We start from the raw sequence: 25,969 nt of genomic DNA, 5'->3' as shown, positions 1-25,969 counted from the left end.
TGGTTCACCATGACCTTAAAAGCAGTGGTGAACAGACGATCATCTCAATGGTTCACCATGACCTTAAAAACAGTGGTGAACAGACGATCATCTCAATGGTTCACCATGACCTTTAAAACAGTGGTGAACAGACGGTCATCTCAATGGTTCACCATGACCTTAAAAACAGTGGTGAACAGACGATCATCTCAATGGTTCACCATGACCTTAAAAGCAGTGGTGAACAGACGATCATCTCAATGGTTCACCATGACCTTAAAAACAGTGGTGAACAGACGATCATCTCAATGGTTCACCATGACCTTTAAAACAGTGGTGAACAGACGGTCATCTCAATGGTTCACCATGACCTTAAAAACAGTGGTGAACAGACGACGATCATCTCAATGGTTCACCATGACCTTAAAAGCAGTGGTGAACAGACGATCATCTCAATGGTTCACCATGACCTTAAAAACAGTGGTGAACAGACGATCATCTCAATGGTTCACCATGACCTTTAAAACAGTGGTGAACAGACGGTCATCTCAATGGTTCACCATGACCTTAAAAACAGTGGTGAACAGACGATCATCTCAATGGTTCACCATGACCTTAAAAACAGTGGTGAACAGACGATCATCTCAATGGTTCACCATGACCTTTAAAACAGTGGTGAACAGACGGTCATCTCAATGGTTCACCATGACCTTAAAAACAGTGGTGAACAGACGATCATCTCAATGGTTCACCATGACCTTAAAAACAGTGGTGAACAGACGATCATCTCAATGGTTCACCATGACCTTTAAAACAGTGGTGAACAGACGATCATCTCAATGGTTCACCATGACCTTAAAAACAGTGGTGAACAGACGGTCATCTCAATGGTTCACCATGACCTTAAAAACAGTGGTGAACAGATGATCATCTCAATGGTTCACCATGACCTTAAAAACAGTGGTGAACAGACGATCATCTCAATGGTTCACCATGACCTTAAAAGCAGTGGTGAACAGACGATCATCTCAATGGTTCACCATGACCTTAAAAACAGTGGTGAACAGACGATCATCTCAATGGTTCACCATGACCTAAAAAGCAGAGGTGAACAGACGATCATCTCAATGGTTCACCATGCCCTTAAAACAGTGGTGAACAGACGGTCATCTCAATGGTTCACCATGACCTTAAAAACAGTGGTGAACAGACGATCATCTCAATGGTTCACCATGACCTTAAAAACAGTGGTGAACAGACGATCATCTCAATGGTTCACCATGACCTTTAAAACAGTGGTGAACAGACGGTCATCTCAATGGTTCACCATGACCTTAAAAACAGTGGTGAACAGACGATCATCTCAATGGTTCACCATGACCTTAAAAACAGTGGTGAACAGACGATCATCTCAATGGTTCACCATGACCTTCCCACCAAGTTAAATCACGATAAATTTATGAGTCATATTTTCGGTTATACCGCTTTTATTGTAGTGAAAACGTCCCGGAAATTAGACATTGTAATGTTCATCGCCCGATAAATATCAGATAAAGTTTTCTGGGAGAGAATGTCCATTTCATGCTGCCGATCATGTGATCTGGAAAAACAATCCGGGCCTTCTCCACAGCCACCTGCACCAGATGTCACGTGACCAGGATGTACCATCCATTCACATGTTATCACTTGATCCTTCGAACATACACATTCTGTGACGTCATATACTTCAGAAAGACATGATGTCACCTTGTCGATTGTCATATTGGAACCCATGGTTCTCAAACCTATAAAGTCATCACAACTCCTGAAAGATCAAAAAGGAAATGTGAATCTTTGAGGTGTAACATTGTGTTAAATTATAAAACAAGGAAATGTCATGAAGGTCCCATAAGTGTTTGATGAATTAGCAAAGCTGTCAAATGTGACCTTTGACCCTTTAACCTTGACCAGTAAATATTTGTTTAGATGTTCACACATAACATTGGCTTTGAACGGGACGCCGCGATAGGGAAGGGCGGGCATATGTAACATTAATATTCTCATATCCCCATATAATGGTGGGGCATTACAGTTAATCTTTACAAAATACCGTCTATAAAATGTCTGATTGGTAGTTGTTGTATTTGCTAGCGATCATTCTCATCAGTAATATTCCAGTTATTTTAACAAGATCAAAAACTGTATTTTACTCTCAATATGCTTTGACTATTGTATCAGACATAGATTTATCCAATGGGCTTAAAAAGAGAGTCCGGGACAACAGGCGTCGAGTCAATATCGACGTACCACAATTTGTGTGTGGTGAACACCTTGCTGGCAGATTCGGCATGAATTACAACCTCTTTCATGAATTCGGCCTGTTCGGGCGTGGCCCAGACCTCTGCGACCACGCCACTTTCCTTTGGTAGACGGGTTACTTTCACGCCGTTCTCACTTAAAACTGCCGCGAATGTCTCCGCGACACCTGTAAACTCAAACCACATATTAATTAATCATGATAGGAAAATATAGATATATGAACGTTAAGTCTTTGGCAATACAAAAGGCCAAGGTCGGACCAACGACGAGAAGTTTGACATATGACCTTTACGAGTGACTTTGGCTATGAATTCATGCACGTGCTGTAGTTGTGTAATCCTAGACTTCTTTTATTAAATTACAACCCGAACAAGAAAAAAACTTCATCCTTTTTCGCGACATCGAAATAAAAGGGAAAACCATTTTATTGATTAGAAACAAACGCTTTCTGCGTAAGGAACAGCGTATTAGAGCTTCAGTTTCTTAATTAGATAGAGAACCTATAATTATATCGATACAGATAATTAAAAAGTCCCTCGAATATTACTGAATCCTCCCCGGCTGTTCTGTTGTTTTACATTTAATAGTGGTACATAACTGTGGTTTCTAACTTCGGGTTTAAAACATTGCCTTGCTAGTGCTGATAAGAGTATGTATTTGTGTGTTCGTCTGAATGTAAATATGTAATATTACCGGGTATCACATGTATATGCTGGTGTCCGTCTGCATGGTAGGGTATTTCTCCCGTCAGCTCCCGGTACCTATCTATCTGAACCTGGATCTCACGCCGAACCTGTCGAGCAAACGGTTCATTACACGTGTCAGTTTTGGCAGAATTACAAATCTCGTATTTCAGTCTCGTTCATTCAGTTAACTTGGACGAAGTAATATCTTTGAAATACCTAACAGTAACGGACGTTTTAATCTCGATTTCGTTTCGGCCTAAAGTTGAAATATTTACTTTATCATTTACACGCTGGAGGTCGACAGAGGCTATATCAGCATTCCCCATATCTTATGTCATAAAACATCTGAGTGGGATGTACTTGTCCTTGTAATAATTCTTGTATCCAATATGCAGACAAGTTACAACATTGCGATGGAAGCATGCAAAAACTAGGAATTTTCAATTCAACTGGCATGGAAAAAAACAGTCTGATTATTTGAAAATCATGTCTTGATCTACTCCTGTATGGTGCCTCGGGAGTGTTGTTTACTGAACTGGGAAGAAATTCGACACTGTCCGAGACCCATGCATTTAAACTGCCTATACGTTATATGCATTACAACAAAGAGATCATAGGGCGTTATGTTAAAGAGACAATAGGGCGTTATGTAGCCTGCTACATGTGAACCTCTGCGATGTCAAGCGTCCTCTCCTTGACTGCCTTCCGGAAACCGAATTTTCCTAGGAGACATCCGTTCCGAGTCAGTGTGGTGTACCCCTGCCCTATGGCATGGCCTTCCGTCAGGTTCACGTGCAGACCTAAGTACGCATACACACACAAGAAAACTTGATATTATTTATGTACACTAGATTCCATCATTACAAGTTTAAAAGTCTAAGAAAAAAAAAACCCATTGCAAAATAGAATTTAATACTTAATTTCAAAATGTCAGTAATAAATTGTGAAGACGACCGTACAGCACGAGTTTTTTTTTTCAACTGACAATCCCATAGGATCGTCACCGGGTAATATCCCCTAAAGATTCCTTATAAATAAGGACAGGAACCGTTGGCCCCGCGTTGCTCTATCCAAATATTCAAATTGCAATATTTTGTTTTTAGTTTTTTTGCTCGTATACATATTATGATTTATCATTTTATCGCTGCAAATTAATAGACATCAATGAATCTTAAGCATAAAATTACACTCCAGGCAGCTAGCTATTAAATCAATATCTAGGTTATAATGTATTCTCCATCTTGATGTGGGAGAAGAGTTCAAAGGTCACCTGATGCGATGTTGTATCGTTTGGCTAGTTTGACCGCACCCTCAGCATGGACGCCATTAACCAATAGCGATACGCTACTGATATAACCGTTCCGATAACACTCCACGATCCCAGTGTCTCTCTCGTCGCTGTAGCCGAAATCATCAGCGTTAACCACCAACAATATTTTCTTCATATTCGTCGTGGCGTTTCATCCCGCTTATCAGTGATCATATTAACTTAGAGTTATTCCCCTTTAACCTGCGTTCTACATCAAGTGAACGCCAGTCAGTTAAATTTATTTCTTCATTTCTCACTTGTATTATAATCATAATTAGAAAATATATATACCCCTTCGGGCTAAAACTGGATATAGGAAATTAACAGTATCGCAGGGCAATACAGATTAGCGATAAAAAATCAACCCGAAATATAGCATTGAAAAGCATTGCACCTTGGATATTGCTATAAAATTCAAATGTCTGAATTATTGGCTTTTTGCAATTTAAGACGACATATAAAATCAATCAGTATCAAATGTTTCAATACTGGCTTAGAATAGCATGTATTGAAGTATAGTATGTACATGCCACTCAGCGACTGTGACCTTATTCTGTAACAATGCAACATTGTCTTTATGTTTAAGGGCACGTGTTCTTGGTTTCGACGTAATTGTATCTAATTGTATCACGTTTTCATGTAAATTTTAATAAATCAATTCCAATGGTAAAGCTTTCATTTTGAAAACGACCCACCCCCAAGTGTCCGATTCTTTCAAAATGCAGGAATTTCCACCATGATCATTTCTATTAAATAAAGAGAACTGAAGTTTAAAAAATGAATGTTAAACTTCCAACGCACTTCCTGAGAAAGTTTATTCAACAATGGCTTTTCATGAAAAAATGATTTGATACTGGAACATAACTTTGCCAAAATTGCATAAAATCTTACCAACTGTTTTTATTCCACAATTCTTTGATAAAATCAATCTTTTGAAATATATATCTGGATGGCAATTTCAAATTAGAATTCAAAAACATCCAAAATATCTTAAGAATTTGAAAAAATGTACAACATGACCATTTCATTAACAACATCAACAGAGTAAATGAATTTATTTCTATTTTTGGCATCATGAAGTTTCTCTCATAACGTAAAGGCAATTGCCTCACACACCAAACAAACACCTATAATATCTTATTATCGATCTTTCCTCCAAACACCCATACTATCTTATTCTCGATCTTTCCTCCAAACAGCTATAATATCTTATTCTCGATCTTTCCTCCAAACACCCATACTATCTTATTCTCGATCTTTCCTCCAAACACCTATAATATCTTATTCTCGATCTTTCCTCCAAACACCTATAATATCTTATTCTCGATCTTTCCTCCAAACACCTATAATATCTTATTCCCGATCTTTCCTCCAAACACCTATAATATCTTATTCCCGATCTTTCCTCCAAACACCTATAATATCTTATTATCGATCTTTCCTCCAAACACCTATAATATCTTATTCTCGATCTTTCCTCCAAACACCTATAATATCTTATTATCGATCTTTCCTCCAAACATCTATAATATCTTATTATCGATCTTTCCTCCAAACACCTATAATATCTTATTCTCGATCTTTCCTCCAAACACCTATAATATCTTATTATCGATCTTTCCTCCAAACATCTATAATATCTTATTCTCGATCTTTCCTCCAAACACCTATAATATCTTATTATCGATCTTTCCTCCAAACACCTATAATATCTTATTCTCGATCTTTCCTCCAAACACCTATAATATCTTATTCTCGATCTTTCCTCCAAACACCTATAATATCTAATTCACGATCTTTCCTCCAAACACCTATAATATCTTATTCTCGATCTTTCCTCCAAACATCTATCTTAATCTTTCCTCCATCTATAATATCTTATTCTCGATCTTTCCTCCAAACACCTATAATATCTTATTCTCGATCTTTCCTCCAAACACCTATAATATCTTATTCTCGACCTTTCCTCCAAACACCTATATCTAATTCACGATCTTTCCTCCAAACATCTATAATATCTTATTCTCGATCTTTCCTCCAAACACCTATAATATCTTATTCTCGATCTTTCCTCCAAACACCTATAATATCTTATTCTCGATCTTTCCTCCAAACACCTGTAATATCTTATTATCGATCTTTCCTCCAAACACCTATAATATCTAATTCACGATCTTTCCTCCAAACACCTATAATATCTAATTCACGATCTTTCCTCCAAACACCTATATCTAATTCACGATCTTTCCTCCAAACACCTATAATACCTTATTCTCGATCTTTCTTTCAATCTTTCGTCCATTATTTTAGACCCTGATACGAAGAATTCATCTCTCTTCATCAGCCGCTCATATTATTCTCATATAACATACATGAGGCCACTTTAGCCTGTCTCTAGTGCATTTTGACTTTACTATGCGCTGTCATCTTTCAACTCTCTTTCACAAAGCTGCCTGGGCTGGCCATTCTACGGTTGGATTTGACTTAATGTTATATAAATGTAATAAAGCGATATAAATCACGCGATTCTGTACAAATATTATTGATAACAAAAATATTAATTAAAGGCTGTAACAAAATTAGAAAAACCCGTATCAATATGCAATATAATCACAATTTCATTTTCCCTTATCACATTAGGTCAGGTAGTGTCTAAGTCCGAACTGGATTAAGTAGATATTGAAGCATCGGACTCGAGGAGCCTGGTTTCCAGAACTGTATATTCTGGTACACTGCTAGCTCATATCATTATTAGAGTCCAGTTAACTTCAGGTTCGTTACAAGTCATAGCTTTACCTTTTGATGTATTATAACGTTTGTTTTTATTATTATTATTATCATTATTTCAATTAACAGAATAGGATAAATCAGCAGACAGGAAGTCGTTGTCTGTTGGCTCCACACGGTCATCATCTACTTCCGACTGCGCATTCGCCTGTTCTGTTAAAACATATAGGTAGGTCAAATTAAAACAACAGAATCACAAAATATTACACTACGGAAATATTTAGAACATTTTGAATATATTTTTAAAGTTATCTAATCTCAACGGTGTAAAATACGGAAGGTTTTGTTTACACCGTCAACGACACTGAAGATAGGCCGATCCCCAGACTCTGTAATGAAGGCGGAGTGGTCAAAGAGCCGAAATAATATAGTTCCGTATGTTATCATTAATGTTAATCTTATGAAGTAGTTTTACCACAAATTTCCTGTTGTTATCTAATGAAAATTGACTCTCAACAACACTAAAGTGGTCGACGTGATCATGTTGTGTATCTACATAACTGTCGGATCCACGTCCAGAAGTACGCTGGTAAACTGAGAATCTATTATGTCATAGTGCTAATAAAGATTTTTTGACAAATTACTTGTATAACAATCAATTTCTTCTATCAAAATTCCAGAGCTTCGTCAAATTACAAGTTATATGTTGATCAGTTTTCTTTATTTCAAGTCCTCTTATTTTAGTCTCACAACTAAGTTAGAGTGACTGGCGGCCCGTTTTGTTTTACATGTATTCCTACATAGACAGAACTATACAGTCTCACATACTACAATTTAGTATACTATGACCTACAGGCAAAAGCAACAAAGAAATCGTATATGACTATATACAGTAGATGAGGGATACACAAACAAGCATGTTTATAATAAGTACAACTGCACTCATGGAATATGACAGAAAACCTAAAAGCCTTCAAAGAAAACAAATGTGATGCAGAGATAATATTAAGATGTTTGAAGCATCCAAACAGAAGGAACAAGCTCATTTATGTCGGAAGAATGGTAGTCAAAGCCATTCAATTTTCTAGTTGAAAAAGCATTGTGCCAGTAGATAAAGGTATTCACGTCTATTTTACTCTGACATCACAACTATCATCCGTTAAATATTGTTTTGTATAACATACAAGCCACACTAAAGCAGCGGGACTAAGTACAGGCTTAACTAACCTGATCCCAATGGAAGAGATGTCTGAAGTACAATCAAAGAAACATGACGAGAACACCGTGTCGAGAAATTGAATTAAATCATCTAGAACTTAGCACCGGTCTTTGTAATACGGTTCGCTTGTCACATGGCCATTTAAATATTTTGAAAATCGAAACTTGTTTCTTTATTATCGTCTTCATGATTTATTCTCACTTCGCTAATTTAAACATCTGTAGTTTCATATTTGAATACTGCAGCAATGTTTGATTAACCGATAGGCTATAGGTACCCAGCGAGCCAAAAATTGAGTATTGTGAGAAAATGAAGTGGGGAACCTAGTTACGATTGTAAACCGAAATATTCATATAAAGATGTTAATTCTTTACAATAAAATATACCAGTTGTTCAAATCCTATAAATTACCTACTCAGAGATAGCTTAAGTGTACCTCTGCGTCTGCGTGCTTTTACATATGTATATACATATACACAATGCATAACATTAAATATATATATAATCTAGTAAGTAGTATCGACGGTAAGGTGAAATATTGGTACTGGATCATAACAAATAAATGTTCGTTGGATGCGTATTACTGGCAACAGATATATGATCAATGAAGTAATAACGAGAGTAAGTGAATTGTCAAATTTTCGAGACAATCTGCCCCTAATTTGACAATTCACTTGTCCGTACTGTCGTTACTACTACAATGATGATGACATATATATTGTTCTGTAGTCTGTAAACCCTATTGCTAGTGACCCCCTGAAATAATGCATGACGTTCTGACTTCAACTTTTTTTTCGAGAAAGGAATAAAACCAAGAAAAAAATTCTTCTTAAATAAAATTAGAAGAGAAAGCGAAAGTTCATTAGTTCATCATATCCGTATTTTTTTATATTTATTTACACTTTTTGTTAAAATTCTGAATCAATAAACACACTTTCTACAGCAGTGTAATCATCAAACCTTGAAACAAAAGAGGATTCGTTCATCACTCAAGACAATGGAACCCTAATCCCGGGTAAGTAAGTTTGGTTAATACAATTACCGATACTTACCTGTGATATGTTTGGCAGTCTCGCGATCCTGTACCACGAACAGTGAAGCGGCCAGAAAGAAACTGCCTCCTAACACACTAACGAAGGGAGTGACGTACAACGCCACCTGTAGGGTAGCAAACTGAACAGACGGTGTGGTGGCCGGGTGGCTGTAACCTTTGGCCAGGGCGTCAGATACCTTGCAACAGACATAAGTATATCACAAATAAGTTAAAGGTGTGTTTATACATCATGTAATTGTGTTCATTCAAAACGAAAATTCAGGAAATAAATATAACATACAGTAGATCAATAAAAAAACCATATCAAGCAGTGCCCTACAAAGACGTACGTTACGATTTACCGATTTATTAACCAAGAGAGACTACAATATGAAAAGATCTCCAAAATTGTGCAGTCGCCTCTAAACATCGGACCAGCATTTCAACGACATCAACATCATCGCCAGCCAACCCATACGTACATGAACCGGGAAACATTTTTGTGGTACCTTACAGAATCGGCAGGTTTTCTCATTAACTTCTTCTAAGGGGACTCCGAGAATTGGTAAAGAATGATCTGCTGTCCTCATTACAACACTTGGGATCTTTTCTTTTTATTGCTATGCCTGCCAACTATGCATTGTACCTTGCAGTGTCTTTCTTCCTTGTCAGTGTCCCCCTAGATACCTGTCCTTATATGATTCTAGCTATCAATGTCACCCTCGACACCGTCTATATATGATTCTAGCTGTTGGTGTCACCCTAGACACCGTCTACATATGACTCTAGCTGTTGGTGTCACCCTAGACACCGTCTACATATGACTCTAGCTGTCGGTGTCACCCTCGACACCGTCTATATATGACTGTAGCTGTCGGTGTCACCCTCGACACCGTCTATATATGACTAGCTGTCGGTGTCACCCTAGACACCGTCTATATATGACTAGCTGTCGGTGTCACCCTAGACACCGTCTATATATGACTAGCTGTCGGTGTCACCCTAGACACCGTCTATATATGACTAGCTGTTGGTGTCACCCTTGACACCGTCTATATATGACTCTAGCTGTTGGTGTCACCCTTGACACCGTCTATATATGACTCTAGCTGTTGCGAGGACGTAAAATCCAAACAAATACTAGTAATCATTTCCTTATACAATCTCATCGTAATCTTTTGCTTAATAAACGGATAGTTATATCTTGAATGTAACAAACAATTGTGGTCCAAGCATGACGCCTAAATATTTACATGAAAAGGTTATTCCAGACAATGATAATGAACAAGTCAATTCACCAAGACCAACTGCTGATACGTACCAGACCGATGATGTAAGGACTTCCTGCGTCCCCGAGGGCGTGGCAGAGGAAAATCTGACCAGCTGCGGCCAGCGCACGTCTAGTTGGGATCACAACGTACTGGGGAAACAAATATTTATAGGGTAACTTATAAACAAGGAAAACAAAAAACTTGATATATATAAATATATATATAAGCTATTCAATGAAAATAGTAAGTTCCCACCGCGGGTTGCAATGCACTGGTAGGATCTGCAAACCAATATCGTAGATGACACGCTCTTTCATGAAGAGAGTACAAGAAAAATACACTTTTATGAACAAGTACTCGAAGAAACTGAATACAAAATATGGTCGACGAGGTACAATACATCACAAAGAGATGAAGTTAAGAATCAATACATTCTAAACAATGAGTATATTATCTAACGGCCTGGCATAGAGAATATGTGGAATGTATGTTGCTTGTGTGTTCTATGACCAGAATAAACAATTACAAATCTGGAAAGAATATTGAATATGGAACAAATACGACACACACCATCCTCGATACTCAAAGGGTTACGCTCACTATCGCTCTCTGCACCCCTGCAACATGTCATGGCAAAGCTGAATGCTTAAACGAAGTATCGGTAATCTGAATTGTAAAGAGCGGGATCCGGGAGAAAAAAACTGACCAATCACAGGCTGATACCGTCACCCAACAACAAAGCCGTTACAACATACCGCTACGAGACCTCGAGATTCGTTTGATGTACACCAAAAGATCAAACTAGTCTTGTTCACATGGTGTCCCACATGAAACCTTCAATCTTGCCATGACACTTTCCTGGGGAGCGATGGTGAGCGTAATCCCTGGAGTATCCAGGATAGGCAGACACTAACAGGAACTTACAATCGGCACAGAAATACTGGAACATTATTTTATGCTTTGAAATTCTCAAAGACATCTACAAAATAAAGAAGATCGTTATGCAGCTAGGATTGACCAGGAAGTATATTTCTGGCTAACTTACCAGTAGTATATCATTGACAATTGACCAATTAATGCATACTGCTGTCTCTCCAAGGAAGATGAGGACCTTCAAAATAAAACCAAATACACAGAACATCAACACCAGTAAATGCCCAAGTCAACAATACACAATACCGCTTATCTTATCAGGATTGTCCTCATATCAGCACTAGGGGTTTAAATTTATACTTTGGCTTACACAAACATTTACCATGAAATGCTCTCTCTATTGTATAAAACAAGTTCAGAGTCCATCTCATGTTTGGGATTATTTCTCTGTAAACTTCGTGTGTCCATATTCAGAATGACAGTATTTTTGATAATCAGTTTGTTGGTAATCGGTAAAGCCTCGGGATAATTTTGAAGGTATAAACCCTTCGTAAAAAGAATTCGATATTAGAAAATTATGGCTGGAATTAGAATTAAAAAAAAAACACCAGGATTAAATCTGAAGTAAGTGATGAACAGTATACCCAGGCGATAGTCGTGCTGTAAGGCGACACGTAGAGGGCGAAGAAGAGAAATGGTGTTCCAACTAGCATTCCAACGGCACATATGATGGGGTCGGCCCGGGGGTACCTGCCCTTAAGTCTCCGGGAGGTTTCCCCACCTATAGCCACGCCTGTCAGGCCCGCAACAACCGTGAGTACACCGAATATCAGACTAACACTGTATACCAAACAAAATGTAGTTTTTAAGAGATATTCCTGACAAAAGGCAAACTTCTGCATGTTCCGATTAAGACCAATTTGAAAGTATTCTCATCAATAAATACTTTGCAGCAGTCAGTTACCACAACGAAATCGTTAATTATCTAGGGTCAAGGGTTAACTTGTCCAATACTTCATGAAACAGTACAACACTGACTTGTGCCAGTGAGAGTCATGTCCGTTATGTTTAATCGATTCCCAAAACGGGTAACACTACATCAGGTCTTCTCTACTTATATACTAAAATTCAACAGTTATGATATCATACCTAGATTGATCCCCTTCTCTCCCCTGGACTTTGATGGAGTCAAGGATAAAAATTGGGGACCACAGAGCCAGTGTCCCGGTCACGAAGGCCACACAGGTAAACCCAAAGGATGACAGAACTAACGTCTTACTATAAAACATAACATATACACACAAATCAATGACGTCATATACTACAATATACAGCGATTCCTCCCCTAGAATGCATTTCGCCCCCGGAACACTGCACAAACTTGTGAGAGATTGCAAATCTACAGAACAAAATCACTTGTTACTAGCACAAAGACGCAACACCCTATGACCTGTGATTGTCGTACCAACTAATTTAAATATCTTGCTTTCAAATATGTGAAACTTTTGTTATCAAATTACATAATATTTTCAAGTAACTGACCTTATCGTATCCAAACTATGTCACACTTTTAATGGATAAGTTAGAAAAATTGATAAACGGTTCACAAGTATGATTATAGTTTCATCCCAACCTGTATTACTTATAACATGTTACTTTTTGTCATTAATTACGTCTGAGTGTTGTAAAATACCAGCTGGAACATATCCATAATTAATTGAAATCAGTTTGTGAAACTGCAGGTTAATATCTGTAAGGAGAACGAACCTAGGAACAACGATTTGCTAATCATCACATCCCGCATTTCATACATGTAAAAAATGTATTTTGAAATCAAGTGATAAACAATCATTCTTATCATGATGGAAACCCTGGGTGTTAACTGTGATGGCCGAAATGTAATGCTATCAATACAAATAACGAAAAGTTGTCAAAATATATTTAGAGAAATCTATTCTAACAACACATTTCAAAGAACAATTTAACAAACCTTTACGTATTTACAGCAGCAATACAGATACAAAAAAATCTCACTTTGTCAATAGTTCTTTAAGGTCACGAAGGAAAGACGTGTTGCTGAGATTGGTCCCTCCGTCTGCTGACCCGCGAGTGGGCTCGGGGAGAATTAGTATCAGTATGACACAGATAACGCCAAACCCTGGGGTCACCTACAAGACAATAAATGTCAAAGGTCAAGTCCATCTAGGGTTATTCTTTTTTGAACAAAGACTGTACATTAGAATGTTTTCGACTTACCCGTAATGCCCACTGCCAGGCGCCGAACAACTTGGCTACATTAGACCCGACAATATATCCAAGTCCACTGAAACAGCATATTATAATGAGAATTTATAAAGCTTATTAATCACGGTAGGGAAATTTAGTAGAAGACTACGTTTTTGGTATTGATAGATAATCACATTATCCTTAACGACCACCCATGATTTTCTAAGTGAAATACTTGGACTTAATTGTACAAAAGGACACAGTTTGAAAAAAATCTATATTTGCTAAAACGCCTTTTGAACTTTCTTCTTTATCCTTTTCAATGCTTTTTCCTTTAACGTATTTTCCATCTTGTTGCAATTTACCTTCCACATGGAACAGCCACATTGAATACGATAAGCATTTTTGTACGCATTCTGTCATGGAAAAGGTCACCAATTATGGTAGTTGAGACTGTGACATAGCTAGCCTCTCCTACACCTACCAGGGCGCGCAGCATCAGAAAAACCCAGAAGTGCTGTAGAAAATTGATAAATGATATTCTATGAAAATTATTCACGAATTGAAAGGTATCAGGGACATATGAAAACAAAATATCGAAGTGCAAGATTTCCAATTCGTTTCGTATAATTTGTAATTTTCATTTTCAACAGATACATTTCTTATACAGATATAACGGAATTCGGCTTTGAATAAATCACAAGTTATCAATTATGAAATATAATTTTATATAATAAAATATGCAGACAAAAATGATTACACTTAACTTACGTTTTTATCAATGAAAGAACCAGTAAGCGTGACACCAGACCAGAAAAGGATGCCTCCTGCCATGAGGTACTTCCGGGGGTATCGGTCGCCAAGGTAACCGAAAACCGGAGAGAAAATCATATAGGTAACGACAAATACAGTTTGTAGCAGTCCGTCTTGGGAATTGTCCAAACCATAGTACGTTTGAACCTGATCCAAAACACCTGAACAAATACGAATTTGTTATTTAGAACCGGTGTGAGGTGATAATGTCATCAAGCATGTATATATTTATCAGACTATGAATTAATCATGTAACAAGTGATTCATGTAAAGCTATGTGTTTAAAGAAAAGAAAATACGTTTTTGATACACATGTGCCGACCACCAAACATTTGGCGAGACTGAGTTGACGTGTTTGAAAATACTGTAACACACTGAAACAAAACAACTACTAGTGTTAAAAGTGCCAGTCTTGTTGCAGTCCGTTCATATATCTAATGTTTTCAAATCCTTTATATATCCGTTCAAAAACTCTCCTATTTACCCGCGATGTCGCTAAAGCCCACTATAAAAAAAACTATGGTCGAATAGGCCCAAAATTCGTCAACTTGCTCACAGAAAAATCTACTGCTGGAGTAGAATTAATAAACGGTGCCAGGAACGAAAGTACACGTAGCGATTAAATTAAAAGTGCGATAAATGTAGAAAGTGAGTTTAAAATTTAAAAAAAAAATAAGGGAGGTGATACTATACTAGTTGCCACAGTGGTAGCTCGACCTACCGACCGCCGATATGTCTGATATGCACAACATTCTTTTTGTCTGTACACTGTGTAAAAATATTCATGTTAAGATTTTTGAGTGTTATTATACAATTAATACGCATTTAGACTACATACTGCTATCTTGGTCATACATCTTTGGACACGATAATAACTTTGAATGCAATTTCCTTAAGCTTATTCAACAGTGGGCATTGCGTAATCTTTTCGGAATGACCTCTGGATGTTGCTTCCGTGTTCAATGTGAACAGATTAATTTTGTCACACTGACATTTTTATCATTAATATTATCCTTATTTGTATGGCTAAAAGTTTTCCTGATAATCAACATTTATTTGCGTTAGCTTTATTGGGTAAAACTGTCATTTACACCTCAATTACCGATAGCTTTATTGGGTAAAACTACCATTTACATCTCAATCACCGATAGCTTTATTGGGTAAAACTACCATTTACATCTCAATCAACGATAGCTTTATTGGGTAAAACTGCCATTTACATCTCAATCAACGATAGCTTTATTGGGTAAAACTACCATTTACATCTCAATCAACGATAGCTTTATTGGGTAAAACTGTCATTTACACCTCCATTACCGAGAGCTTTATTGGGTAAAACTACCATTTACACCTCCATTACCGATAGCTTTATTGGGTAAAACTACCATTTACATCTCAATCAACGATAGCTTTATTGGGTAAAACTACCATTTACACCTCAATCAACGATAGCTTTATTGGGTAAAACTGTCATTTACATCTCAATCAACGAGAGCTTTATTGGGTAAAACAACCGTTTACATCTCAAACACTAATAGCTTTATTGGGTAAAACTACCATTTACACCTCCATTACCGATAGCTTTATTGGGTAAAACTACCATTTACACCTCCATTACCGATAGCTTTATTGGGTAAAACTGTCATTTACATCTCAATCAACGACAGCTTTATTGGGTAAAACAACCATTTACATCTCAAACACTAATAACTTTATTGGGTAAAACTGTCATTTACATCTCAATCAACGAGAGCTTTATTGGGTAAAACAACCATTTACATCTCAAGCACTAATAGCTTTATTGGGTAAAACTACCATTTACACCTCAAACACGGATAGCTTTATTGGGTAAAACTACCATTTACACCTCCATTACCGATAGCTTTATTGGGTAAAACTACCATTTACACCTCCATTACCGATAGCTTTATTGGGTAAAACTGTCATTTACATCTCAATCAACGACAGCTTTATTGGGTAAAACTACCATTTACATCTCAAACACTAATAACTTTATTGGGTAAAACTACCATTTACATATCAATCACCGATAGCTTCATTGGGTAAAACTATAATTTACATCTCAATCACCGATAGCTTTATTGGGTAAAACTACCATTTACACCTCAATCACCGATAGCTTTATTGGGTAAAACTGTCATTTACATCTCAATCAACGACAGCTTTATTGGGTAAAACAACCATTTACATCTCAAACACTAATAGCTTTATTGGGTAAAACTACCATTTACACCTCCATTACCGATAGCTTTATTGGGTAAAACTACCATTTACACCTCCATTACCGATAGCTTTATTGGGTAAAACTGTCATTTACATCTCAATCAACGAGAGCTTTATTGGGTAAAACAACCATTTACATCTCAAACACTAATAACTTTATTGGGTAAAACTACCATTTACATATCAATCACCGATAGCTTTATTGGGTAAAACTACCATTTACACCTCAATCACCGATAGCTTTATTGGGTAAAACTATAATTTACATCTCAAACACCGATAGCTTGATTGGGTAAAACTACCATTTACATCTCAATCAACGATAGCTTTATTGGGTAAAACTACCATTTACACCTCCATTACCGATAGCTTTATTGGGTAAAACTACCATTTACATCTCTATCAATTGGGTAAAACTACCATTTACATCTCAATCTTTATTGGGTAAAACTACCATTTACATTTCAATCACCGATAGCTTTATTGGGTAAAACTACCATTTATACCTCAATCACCGATAGCTTTATTGGGTAAAACTACCATTTACATCTCAATCACCGATAGCTTGATTGGGTAAAACTACCATTTACATCTCAATCACCGATAGCTTTATTGGGTAAAACTACCATTTACATCTCAATTACCGATAGCTTTATTGGGTAAAACTATAATTTACATCTCAATCAACGACAGCTTTATTGGGTAAAACTACCATTTACATCTCAAACACTAATAACTTTATTGGGTAAAACTACCATTTACATATCAATCACCGATAGCTTTATTGGGTAAAACTACCATTTACACCTCAATCACCGATAGCTTTATTGGGTAAAACTACCATTTACATCTCAATCACCGATAGCTTTATTGGGTAAAACTACCATTTACATCTCAATCAACGATAGCTTTATTGGGTAAAACTACCATTTACACCTCAATTACCGATAGCTTTATTGGGTAAAACTACCATTTACATCTCAATCAACGATAGCTTTATTGGGTAAAACTATAATTTACACCTCAATCACCGATAGCTTTATTGGGTAAAACTATCATCTACATCTCAATCAACGATAGCTTTATTGGGTAAAACTACCATTTACATCTCAATCACCGATAGCTTTATTGGGTAAAACTACCATTTACATCTCAATCAACGATAGCTTTATTGGGTAAAACTACCATTTACATCTCAATCACCGATAGCTTTATTGGGTAAAACTACCATTTACATCTCAATCACCGATAGCTTTATTGGGTAAAACTACCATTTACACCTCAATCACCGATAGCTTTATTGGGTAAAACTATCATCTACATCTCAATCAACGATAGCTTTATTGGGTAAAACTATAATTTACATATCAATTACCGATAGCTTTATTGGGTAAAACTGTCATTTACATCTCAATCAACGACAGCTTTATTGGGTAAAACTACCATTTACACCTCAATCACCGATAGCTTTATTGGGTAAAACTACCATTTACATCTCAATCACCGATAGCTTTATTGGGTAAAACTACCATTTACATCTCAATCAACGATAGCTTTATTGGGTAAAACTATAATTTACATCTCAATCAACGATAGCTTTATTGGGTAAAACTATAATTTACATCTCAATCACCGATAGCTTTATTGGGTAAAACTACCATTTACATCTCAATCAACGATAGCTTTATTGGGTAAAACTGCCATTTACATCTCAATCAACGATAGCTTTATTGGGTAAAACTACCATTTACACCTCAATTACCGATAGCTTTATTGGGTAAAACTATAATTTACATCTCAATCACCGATAGCTTTATTGGGTAAAACTATAATTTACATATCAATTACCGATAGCTTTATTGGGTAAAACTGTCATTTACATCTCAATCAACGATAGCTTTATTGGGTAAAATTACCATTTACATCTCAATCACCGATAGCTTTATTGGGTAAAACTACCATTTACATCTCAATCAACGATAGCTTTATTGGGTAAAACTATCATCTACATCTCAATCAACGATAGCTTTATTGGGTAAAACTATCATCTACATCTCAATCACCGATAGCTTTATTGGGTAAAACTACCATTTACATCTTAATTACCGATAGCTTTATTGGGTAAAACTACCATTTACATCTTAATTACCGATAGCTTTATTGGGTAAAACTATCATCTACATCTCAATCAACGATAGCTTTATTGGGTAAAACTATCATCTACATCTCAATCAACGATAGCTTTATTGGGTAAAACTACCATTTACACCTCAATCAACGATAGCTTTATTGGGTAAAACTGCCATTTACATCTCAATCAACGATAGCTTTATTGGGTAAAACTACCATTTACATCTCAATCAACGATAGCTTTATTGGGTAAAACTACCATTTACACCTCAATCAACGATAGCTTTATTGGGTAAAACTACCATTTACACCTCAATCACCGATAGCTTTATTGGGTAAAACTACCATTTACATCTCAATTACCGATAGCTTTATTGGGTAAAACTATAATTTACATCTCAATCAACGATAGCTTTATTGGGTAAAACTACCATTTACATCTCAATTACCGATAGCTTTATTGGGTAAAACTATAATTTACATCTCAATCAACGATAGCTTTATTGGGTAAAACTACCATTTATACCTCAATCACCGATAGCTTTACTGGGTAAAACTACCATTTACATCTCAAACACCGATAGCTTTATTGGGTAAAACTATAATTTACATCTCAATCACCGATAGCTTTATTGGGTAAAACTATAATTTACATATCAATTACCGATAGCTTTATTGGGTAAAACTATCATCTACATCTCAATCACCGATTGCTTTATTGGGTAAAACTATCATTTACACCTTAATCACCGATAGCTTTATTGGGTAAAACTATAATTTACATCTCAATCACCGATAGCTTTATTGGGTAAAACTATAATCTACATCTCAATCACCGATAGCTTTATTGGGTAAAACTACCATTTACATATCAATCACCGATAGCTTTATTGGGTAAAACTACCATTTACATTTCAATCACCGACAGCTTTATTGGGTAAAACTACCATTTACACCTCAATCACCGATAGCTTTATTGGGTAAAACTACCATTTACATTTCAATCACCGATAGCTTTATTGGGTAAAACTACCATTTACATCTTAATTACCGATAGCTTTATTGGGTAAAACTATCATTTACATCTTAATTACCGGTATAATTATTAGATAAAACAATATATATATATATCTATCAATCAGTGACGGTTTTATTGGGTAAAACTTATTTATACCACTCAGAATAAAATTTGTGTAGAGAAACGCCTCCGTCTGCATGCAAGCGCACCACCCAACCATATACTACTTGGTAAGACCTAAAGACGTTCGTACGTTCATGTTGACAAAAGGAGTGCGTTTGTACTTAAATATTATCGTGTAAATAGTGTAATCGGCTAGGGAAATGTCGTAGCATTATACGTCTCATAATATACCTACTGAAACTAGATAGTGTTGACTCGGTTCACTAACCTGCAAGGGTATAGCGGTCCATGTAGTTGATAAGATTGACCACAAACAAGAGACCTACGATGAAGTATGAAGTCCTGCGGGATACCCTCCTCTGTCCTTCCCCTTCCCCGACTCTCTGGTCATCGTCGTTTTCCAAGAGGGGGGATGTATCAGAAAAGTCTTCCGACTTCAGCATGGCTCCTCGGGGTACTACTTCTGGCAATGTAATCTGTTGCGTATATCTCGTCACGTTACGTCAGCCATTTTATATCACGAGGAGGTTTGAACTTCCATTTGTGTTCCAGTTTAGTCTGTATACCGTTATAGGAACCGCATCGGATCACAAACGAAACATCACCTCAAAAACACTACTACATCCGGTACGAGTGTCGACTCTCGCTTTGTTATTTCTATATCTGCGTGAACTTTGTTATCGTTTGACCCGACGTTAGAGACGCATGGTTAGCTTTTTGTATGAAGGTAGACAGTATTTCTATGTAAATTCAAAAAGGCGTTACAGACAAATTGAAATAAATATCATTAAATTATATGAAATCTTTATATGACCCTCTGCCTATTAATATCATGGGCGTATGTATGTCCTGGTAAATATTCAATGCTTATCTCTACAATTATATTCCTCACTTAAGCTTACAGCGCTTTGTGTTGAGTTGTTTGTCTCAACACTAATACACGGAGCACCGGTGACGGACCGTCACGGGGTTCATCTGATGTTATTGTCAGATAGTGTTCACACACCATCAGATTATCGCTAAATAAGAACAGATTTTCTCTCATTCTGAAAGTTATTAATAACTTGTAACAATAAAATAAAATTGTTTCGTGACAATATAACGACTGATAACTCCCGTTTTGTTCGAATTTCACATAACTATCAATCATTTATTCTCAGATCTGTTATCATAACACCATATTGACGTCAGTCACATTGACATCAGAACACCACATAGACGTCTGTTTATAGTAGCAACAGAACACAACATTCTTTGCTTATAGTGACATCAGAATAGCACATAGACGTTTGTTCAGTTTGTTCAGTGACATCAGAACAACACATTAACGTCCGCTAGTGACATCAGAACACATTGACGTCCGCTAGAGTGACACCAGAACAACAAAACCATTGACGTCCGTCACATTGACATCAGAACACCACATAGACGTCTGTTTATAGTAGCAACAGAACACAACATTCTTTGCTTATAGTGACATCAGAATAGCACATAGACGTTTGTTCAGTTTGTTCAGTGACATCAGAACAACACATTAACGTCCGCTAGTGACATCAGAACACATTGACGTCCGCTAGAGTGACACCAGAACAACAAAACCATTGACGTCCGCTAAAGTGACATCAGAACAACACATTTACGTCCGCTAGAGTGACATCAGAACAACACATTGACGTCCGCTAGAGTGACATCAGAACAACACATTGACGTCCGCTAACGACTGATAAATCCGTTTTGTTCGAATTTCACATAACTATCAATCATTTATTCTCAGATTTGTTATCATAACACCACATTGACGTCCGTCACATTGACATCAGAACACCACATAGACGTCTGTTTATAGTAGCAACAGAACACAACATTCTTTGCTTATAGTGACATCAGAATAGCACATAGACGTTTGTTCAGTTTGTTCAGTGACATCAGAACAACACATTAACGTCCGCTAGTGACATCAGAACACATTGACGTCCGCTAGAGTGACACCAGAACAACAAAACCATTGACGTCCGCTAAAGTGACATCAGAACAACACATTTACGTCCGCTAGAGTGACATCAGAACAACACATTGACGTCCGCTAGAGTGACATCAGAACAACACATTGACGTCCGCTAGAGTGACATCAAAACAACACATTAACGTCCGCTAGAATGACATCAGAACAACACATTGACGTCCGCTAGTGAGACATCAGAATATCACATAGACCTTTGTTCAGGGACATCAGAACAACACATTAACGTCCGCTAGTGACATCAGAACACATTGACGTCCGCTAGAGTGACATCAGAACAACAAAACCATTGACGTCCGCTAGAGTGACATCAGAACAACACATTGACGTCCGCTAGAGTGACATCAGAACAACACATTGACGTCCGCTAACGACTGATAACTCCGTTTTGTTCGAATTTCACATAACTATCAATCATTTATTCTCAGATCTGTTATCATAACACCACATTGACGTCCGTCACATTGACATCAGAACACCACATAGACGTCTGTTTATAGTAGCAACAGAACACAACATTCTTTGCTTATAGTGACATCAGAATAGCACATAGACGTTTGTTCAGTTTGTTCAGTGACATCAGAACAACACATTAACGTCCGCTAGTGACATCAGAACACATTAACGTCCGCTAGAGTGACACCAGAACAACAAAACCATTGACGTCCGCTAAAGTGACATCAGAACAACACATTTACGTCCGCTAGAGTGACATCAGAACAACACATTGACGTCCGCTAGAGTGACATCAGAACAACACATTGACGTCCGCTAGAGTGACATCAGAACAACACATTGACGTCCGCTAGAGTGACATCAAAACAACACATTAACGTCCGCTAGAATGACATCAGAACAACACATTGACGTCCGCTAGTGAGACATCAGAATATCACATAGACCTTTGTTCAGGGACATCAGAACAACACATTAACGTCCGCTAGAGTGACATCAGAACAACACATTGACGTCCGCTAGAGTGACATCAGAATATCGCATAGACCTTTGTTTAGTGACATCAGAACAACACATGAACGTTTGTTTAGTGACATCAGAACAACACATTGACGTCCGCTAGAGTGACACCAGAACAACACATTGACGTCCGCTAGAGTGACACCAGAACAAGACACTGACGTCCGCTAGAGTGACATCAGAACAACACATTATCGTCCGCTAGAGTGACACCAGAACAACACATTGACGTCCGCTAGAGTGACATCAGAATATCGCATAGACCTTGTTTAGTGACATCAGAACAACACATTAACGTTTGTTTAGTGACATCAGAACAACACATTGACGTCCGCTTGAGTGACACCAGAACAACACATTGACGTCCGCTAGAGTGACATCAGAACAACACATTAACGTCCGCTAGAGTGACACCAGAACAACACATTGACGTCCGCTAGAGTGACATCAGAACAACACATTATCGTCCGCTAGAGTGACATCAGAACAACACATTGACGTCCGCTAGAGTGACATCAGAACAACACATTAACGTCCGCTAGAGTGACACCAGAACAACACATTGACGTCCGCTAGAGTGACATCAAAACAACACATTGACGTTTGTTTAGTGATATCAGAACATCAGTGATGTCCGTTACAGTGACATCAAAACACCACATTGACGTTTTACTTTTGTGCACGAAAAATCTCTCACGTGGAAATCTTCAAAACGTTGGCAAATAGGAGATAGACAAAACCTTCTGACCATTGGCGAATTTGTATTCCTTCTCGATGTTCAATCAGATTATGTGGTATAAGTGTACTACTCAAACTCTCGACTTTTCAAATCCACGCTTTCACCCTGGCCTGCTTGCATGCAATATCGCACCTAATCGTTCAGAACTTAATACCAACGTTGGAAAATCTTCATGAACAAATCGGTTAAAAATAATAGAAAATATCAAAAGCACTTCCATTTTTATTCATTATTTTAAAATATTCATAAATATCATACTATAAAACACATTAATGACCATCCATAATGGTAAGGTATGTGATTCCCCATCCTCGATATTCCAGGGGTTAATGTCGTTCTGCACCCCTAAAACACTCCAGGGCACTTGTGGATAAGATGAGAAGACTAGTTTGATATTTTTATGTATAACAAACCAATCTCGTGTTTGTATAACGTTTTGAACTGGATTTTAAGTTGAGTGTCGCTCCTTTGTAATCGTCAAAGGAGTATAGAAGTTTGAGATTGGTCAAGTTTTTTATGCCCCCCGGATCAAAAGATCGGGGGCAAATGGTTTCTGTGTTGTCTGTTTGTGTGTCTGTTGTCGAATTTAACCTTGCCCATAACTATTACACCGTATGAGGTAGAGCTTTTTGTATTTGTGAAAAGACGTTTCCAGTGGAACCAAAATGTTTTCACCGGCCAAAGTTACTGAACTGAAACTGTCAAATCATTACCACAATGAAGACAGAAGTGTTTGACAAAGGTGTGTATGCAATTAGCACAAGCCTTACACAGCACAGTTTAAGTGTCCAACTTAAGAATTTTGTCGCAACTGGGGGCATAGTGTTTCATAAAAAGTCTTATTTCTCCTATAGACCAATCAAATCACTGTTTGTGCCTTTGATTTTGTCATCAAATGTTTCGAGGATGAAGAGAGGATAGTGGGAGTAACCCCTGGAGTATGGAGGCTGTTTATTTCCCGTGTATTTTGTTCTCTATCGTTTGCTCTGATATCCCAGTATTAACCTGATACATTTATAGACCTGTACGGACCATGTTTTTTTTAACATCTGTTGTGTGGTTATGTTGTACATTACAAAGTGATAACATCATACATATGCCTTTCAATGGTAGAAGAGTGTGAGGCTAAACCGAGAAGTCCTGTGAGAGTTAAATGTGTAATCCAACAATGGTATGATATAAGTGATTAAAGCTGTGTTATAAAACTTTAAAGTCTTACTTCATTACTGGAGAAACTGTACATGAACATTACAACATGGGGTGACAGGTATGCATGTCCTTCTCACCAATGTTGTGTTTGGATAAATGTTTTACACAGAAATTACTTTTTATAAAGGAAGATTTTTCTATTTCCCTAGTTATATTCACTATAAATCTACAAACTAATCTCATTTTACAATGTATTCCCAATGTTTTTTAAAACTTTAAACATACAAAAAATGAGATTAAGACAGTTTTATCTTCCTAATAAAACAATTCAAATAAAACATCATATACCATAACTTCCCAAACAAGCCCCTATCTCCTAACACAACCTCTTAAACATTCCTTTTATTGGTCCAAAGGTCCCATCATAGTTTACAAAATAGCTTGAGTAAAAGCCCAATTTTTCATAATGTTGGGAGATTCTGCCAAATTTTCAATTTCCACAAACCTTTAATAATATTAAAGTTTTCATCCACAAGAATCAAATTCATACAGTTGATTATAGAGAAACTCATTGTGAGACAGCTGAAAGTTTGCTTCACCCAAGTTACAAATTACACTGGGTACAAACTATACAGATTGTAATTTTTTTCCAGAAAGAGAGAAAAAACATACCATTGTGTTTTTACAGGTCATTGAGTATAAAAGAAGCTGCCACCAAGTTTATAACACACTGACCCCAGTGAATTGTTCTACTGCCATATAAAAAGTGGATGACACAGTGACATGTCATTAAAATTGACTGGAAATAGCAAGACAATATAAAATAATCTCATTTAACAACACAAGGTTCAAACTCACAGGTGTATACTGTCATTCTGCTTCATTCTTTCATTCCATCTTATTTCCAATTACAAAATTAATTTCTGTTACAATATAAATACCTTACTAGCAGAATTACTTTCCCTTCTTTTGCATCCTCCATTTTCTCTGAAAATTCTCAAATTTTTTATCACACACAATTTTTTTATTGTCTATTACACGAGATCATTCAAGCAACCAATCTATCACTCATCATAAATACATAGGATGTATAGACTCTCTCGAGCACTTTTAAAATGCTATTTAAAATACATAACA

At 36.9% G+C, this 25,969-nt stretch overlaps 2 protein-coding genes across 2 annotated transcripts; both read right to left on the bottom strand.

Annotated features, from left to right (window-relative positions):
- Window positions 1-1,286: 1,286 nt before the first annotated feature.
- Window positions 1,287-4,418, bottom strand: LOC132556860 (carbohydrate deacetylase-like). The gene is made up of 5 exons (XM_060221302.1): window positions 4,234-4,418; window positions 3,633-3,763; window positions 2,971-3,070; window positions 2,266-2,443; window positions 1,287-1,783 (listed from the first exon to the last, which is right to left on the bottom strand). The coding sequence occupies exons 1-5, from the start codon at window positions 4,406-4,408 to the stop codon at window positions 1,456-1,458; spliced, it is 912 nt and encodes a 303-aa protein (XP_060077285.1). The 5' UTR covers window positions 4,409-4,418; the 3' UTR covers window positions 1,287-1,455.
- A 2,108-nt stretch (window positions 4,419-6,526) lies between these two features.
- On the bottom strand, window positions 6,527-20,548 carry LOC132556857 (protein spinster homolog 1-like). The gene is made up of 11 exons (XM_060221298.1): window positions 20,218-20,548; window positions 14,393-14,595; window positions 13,987-14,138; window positions 13,652-13,718; window positions 13,430-13,563; window positions 12,545-12,673; window positions 12,040-12,235; window positions 11,568-11,633; window positions 10,573-10,671; window positions 9,271-9,448; window positions 6,527-7,212 (listed from the first exon to the last, which is right to left on the bottom strand). The coding sequence occupies exons 1-11, from the start codon at window positions 20,390-20,392 to the stop codon at window positions 7,118-7,120; spliced, it is 1,494 nt and encodes a 497-aa protein (XP_060077281.1). The 5' UTR covers window positions 20,393-20,548; the 3' UTR covers window positions 6,527-7,117.
- Window positions 20,549-25,969: the final 5,421 nt, after the last annotated feature.

This window comes from Ylistrum balloti, unplaced genomic scaffold, assembly GCF_031769215.1.
Source record: "Ylistrum balloti isolate Yb309-2 unplaced genomic scaffold, AGI_CSIRO_Ybal_v1 Utg370594, whole genome shotgun sequence".
Classification (NCBI taxonomy): Eukaryota; Metazoa; Mollusca; class Bivalvia; order Pectinida; family Pectinidae; genus Ylistrum; species Ylistrum balloti.
Note: the sequence above shows the minus strand (reverse complement) of the source record. Positions and strands in the feature narration are given on the sequence as shown.

Coding starts and splice junctions, on each gene's coding strand:
- LOC132556860 (XM_060221302.1), bottom strand. CDS start 4,408: ATGAAGAAAATATTGTTGGTGGTTAACGCTGATGATTTCGGCTACAGC. Junction 3,764..4,233: donor ACGATACAACATCGCATCAG/GTGACCTTTGAA, acceptor ATGCGTACTTAG/GTCTGCACGTGAACCTGACG. Junction 1,784..2,265: donor TTCACCACACACAAATTGTG/GTACGTCGATAT, acceptor TTGATCTTTCAG/GAGTTGTGATGACTTTATAG.
- LOC132556857 (XM_060221298.1), bottom strand. CDS start 20,392: ATGCTGAAGTCGGAAGACTTTTCTGATACATCCCCCCTCTTGGAAAAC. Junction 9,449..10,572: donor GTCCTTACATCATCGGTCTG/GTACGTATCAGC, acceptor GTCTGTTGCAAG/GTATCTGACGCCCTGGCCAA. Junction 7,213..9,270: donor GACTGCCAAACATATCACAG/GTAAGTATCGGT, acceptor ATGTTTTAACAG/AACAGGCGAATGCGCAGTCG.